Source organism: Coregonus lavaretus (genome assembly GCF_964263955.1).
Source record: "Coregonus lavaretus genome assembly, contig: HAP1_SCAFFOLD_315, whole genome shotgun sequence".
Classification (NCBI taxonomy): Eukaryota; Metazoa; Chordata; class Actinopteri; order Salmoniformes; family Salmonidae; genus Coregonus; species Coregonus lavaretus.
Window position 1 is genome coordinate 475,859 of NW_028165262.1, and position 4,142 is coordinate 480,000.

The 4,142-nt window shown below is 50.8% G+C and overlaps 1 protein-coding gene across 1 annotated transcript in view; it reads right to left on the reverse strand.

Annotated features, from left to right (window-relative positions):
* Positions 1 to 1,008: 1,008 nt before the first annotated feature.
* The window catches only part of trpm1a (transient receptor potential cation channel, subfamily M, member 1a), a gene marked incomplete at both ends in the record, with an annotated part of 48,317 nt that continues 45,183 nt past the window's right edge, over positions 1,009 to 4,142 (reverse strand). The window contains 4 exons of the mRNA XM_084191190.1: positions 1,009 to 2,023; positions 2,899 to 3,132; positions 3,422 to 3,554; positions 3,810 to 4,015. Of these exons, the coding sequence (XP_084047316.1) occupies positions 1,009 to 2,023; positions 2,899 to 3,132; positions 3,422 to 3,554; positions 3,810 to 4,015 (1,588 nt within the window). The remainder of the gene's footprint in view (positions 2,024 to 2,898; positions 3,133 to 3,421; positions 3,555 to 3,809; positions 4,016 to 4,142) is intronic.

The following is a 4,142-nucleotide window of genomic DNA, read 5'->3' on the forward strand; positions in this document are numbered from 1 at the left end:
GCCTCTGTCTCTGTCTCCCCAGTCCCTCCAAACATAGCTGTTAGGTCTTTAACACTGTCTGTCAGTCTCTGCCTCTGTCTCTGTCTCCCCAGTCCCTCCAAACATAGCTGTTAGGTCTTTTACACTGTCTGTCAGTCTCTACCTCTGTCTCTGTCTCCCCAGTCCCTCCAAACATAGCTGTTTGGTCTTTAACACTGTCTGTCAGTCTCTACCTCTGTCTCTGTCTCCCCAGTCCCTCCAAACATAGTTGTTAGGTCTTTAACACTGTCAGTCTCTACCTCTGTCTCTGTCTCCCCAGTCCCTCCAAACATAGCTGTTAGGTCTTTAACACTGTCTGTCAGTCTACCTCTGTCTCTGTCTCCCCAGTCCCTCCAAACATAGCTGTTAGGTCTTTAACACTGTCTGTCAGTCTCTACCTCTGTCTCTGTCTCCCCAGTCCCTCCAAACATAGCTGTTAGGTCTTTAACACTGTCTGTCAGTCTCTGCCTCTGTCTCTGTCTCCCCAGTCCCTCCAAACATAGCTGTTAGGTCTTTAACACTGTCTGTCAGTCTCTACCTCTGTCTCTGTCTCCCCAGTCCCTCCAAACATAGCTGTTAGGTCTTTAACACTGTCTGTCAGTCTCTACCTCTGTCTCTGTCTCCCCAGTCCCTCCAAACATAGCTGTTAGGTCTTTAACACTGTCTGTCAGTCTCTACCTCTGTCTCTGTCTCCCCAGTCCCTCCAAACATAGTTGTTAGGTCTTTAACACTGTCAGTCTCTACCTCTGTCTCTGTCTCCCCAGTCCCCCCAAACATAGCTGTTAGGTCTTTAACACTGTCAGTCTCTACCTCTGTCTCTGTCTCCCCAGTCCCTCCAAACATAGCTGTTAGGTCTTTAACACTGTCTGTCAGTCTACCTCTGTCTCTGTCTCCCCAGTCCCTCCAAACATAGCTGTTAGGTCTTTAACACTGTCAGTCTCTACCTCTGTCTCTGTCTCCCCAGTCCCTCCAAACATAGCTGTTAGGTCTTTAACACTGTCTGTCAGTCTCTGCCTCTGTCTCTGTCTCCCCAGTCCCTCCAAACATAGCTGTTAAGTCTTTTACACTACTGGCTGACTTGGGTCTCTGCACGCGGTCGCCTCTGGTCTTCACCTTCCTGGGGTTGGTGTTCAGGCTCTTAGACCTCAGTGATGGATACATCCTGTCCTCTGCCACAAGCAGAAGGCCTCCACCAGTATCTTTGTCCTCCGCTTCCTGCTTCTCCTCACCGCCATCTTTGTTGCTCTTCCCTGGCTCCTGTTGTTCACCGTCTGTCGTTGTCTCCTTGACCTCTGCCTCGACCTTCGTATCGGTGGTGGTGGTGGGGACTAGCTTCTCCATGGAGACTTTGGGCGTGTGGCCGAACGGGCAGGGGTGGACTTTGTACTCGAAGCGGGCTGCCCAGCGACCCATGGTCGGAGATCTGGAGGTACCCATTTCCTGCTCCCCTGTGAGGGGGTTGTTGACGTCTGTGGCCCAAGTTTCCCCCTCATCTCCCCCATCGGCTGGGTTGTACACCATAGCGCTCCTGGATCTGGGCCTGGAGGTCGGACAGTCACTGTGGGTCTCTGGTGGGTGGTACTGCAGGGACCTGACCCTCCCCAGGGGGTATGAGACGGCTGCTTCTAACTTGATCTTCTCCATGGTCACCCCTGCCTTCTCCAGGGCTGCGTCCAGGGAGGCTACAGGGTTGGGCTGTGGAGAAGACCCTGTAGGAGGCTCAGGCCTCTGGGTTTCCTTCTGCCCAGAGATCAGTCTATCCACACTGGAGCTGGATTGCTTCCTCTCTCTGGGCCCCACCACATCTAACGTGGCCCCGTACTCCTTCACAGGGGCCGTGGTGCTGGTCGTGGTTTCTCTCATACTCCCTTTCCTCTCAACCGCCAACCTCTGGCTCCCTTTCCTCTGGCTCCCCATCCTCTCAGGGCTCTTGATGTCCCCGGCCTCGGAGCGGGTGTCGTCTCCCATCTCCAGGTGGTACCGGTACAGGCTGTAGCCGTCAGAGCTAACAGACACAGACAGACAGACAGACAGACAGACAGACAGACAGACAGACAGACAGACAGACAGACAGACAGACAGACAGACAGACAGACAGACAGACAGACAGACAGACAGACAGACAGACAGACAGACAGACAGACAGACAGGCAGACAGGCAGACAGGCAGACAGGCAGACAGGCAGACAGGCAGACAGGCAGGCAGGCAGGCAGGCAGGCAGGCAGGCAGGCAGGCAGGCAGGCAGGCAGGCAGGCAGACAGACAGACAGACAGACAGACAGACAGACAGACAGACAGACAGACAGACAGACAGACAGACAGACAGACAAATAGATAATCAGTAAATATCATCCTCACATCATCCATAAACACTAGACTACTGTGCTGATAATCAGTAAATATCATCCTCACATCATCCATACACACTAGACTACTGTGCTGATAATCAGTAAATATCATCCTCACATCATCCATAAACACTAGACTACTGTGCTGATAATCAGTAAATATCATCCTCACATCATCCATAAACACTAGACTACTGTGCTGATAATCAGTAAATATCATCCTCACATCATCCATAAACACTAGACTACTGTGCTGATAATCAGTAAATATCATCCTCACATCATCCATAAACACTAGACTACTGTACTGATAATCAGTAAATATCATCCTCACATCATCCATAAACACTAGACTACTGTGCTGATAATCAGTAAATATCATCCTCACATCATCCATAAACACTAGACTACTGTGCTGATAATCAGTAAATATCATCCTCACATCATCCATAAACACTAGACTACTGTGCTGTCCATGAATCACCAGACCATTGTCTTTCTCATCTAGAGTCCTTTAAATAAGTTATTAAACCTGTTGACGGAGCTGTGACGGAACAGGGATGACGGGTCGCAGACTGAGGAGACCCCAGAGTGGGCCCTGACCAGGTCGTGGTGGTCCACCCCGGCCAGCTTCTCCAGGGCGTTCATCATACGTCCGGAGAACTCCTCCAGCTGACCCAGCCGAAGGTCCACCGTCTGCAGGGAAGCCTTCATGGAGGTCTCCCTCTCATTCACCTCCTCCAGGCGCATCGACATGTTCTCCACCCTGAGAGGAACGAGAGTCAATAGTACCACAACTGTTTCTTTTTTGTTTGTTTTTTTACGCACCCTGCCCGACTACACCAAATATATTGGTGGGGATTTACTGATAAATATGAACAACTGTAGCGAATATTTAAATTTTTACATTTTTAGTCATTTAGCAGACGCTCTTATCCAGAGCGACTTACAGTTAGTGAGTGCATACATTTGCTACAGTTGCTTATTTCAATGTAAGCAGTCCACCAAAGAGGAAAGACCATATAGCTTGCCGGTCTCTCATAGAGCATGCAGACCTCTCAGATGTGACCCTGATGCGCTCGTCGTTAGACGACTGCTCCTCTTCCTCTTTCTCTCTGAAGTACTCCTCCACACACTGCTCCTCGAACTCATACAGAGCCTTCAGCTCCTCAGCATTCAGCAGCAGCTCTGTCAGACAGAGAAACACACGTCACACGCTGGAGCTGGGTCGGTGGAATCAAACTGCTTCGGAAACCCGGTAGAACGCACTGAAATCCGTCTTGAAGGACCAAAGCCAGCCAACCAGACAGCCAAACCAACCGGCTGGCCAGCCAGAAAACCCATTCGGCCAGCCAACCAGCCAGCTAATCAATCAACCAATCATTCAATCACTCACTCAACCAATCAATCAGTCAACCGATATCACCCAAAAACCCCACTGACGTAGTCCTTTGTTGTCCCTGTCGTCCTGCTCGCCCTCTGTCCTTCTCTTGCAGCGGCGGCAGACGTGCTTCAGAATGATGAAGACGTGGCTGAAGATGATGAGGGGCGGAGGGAGGAGGGGCCGGTCGTGGAACTTCATGATCAGCTGGTAGCGCTGGAACTTCCAGATCTGGTTGGAGACGGACTTGACCTCTAAGAAGGTGTTGCTGTTGGTCAGAGGTAAGGACGGACGAGAGGCTCAATCAGTGCGCTGCTTTTACCAACCAGGTCTCCTGCACAACACCACAACACAGTCAACTATACGTACGCATAATGCATCATGTAATGTGGTGA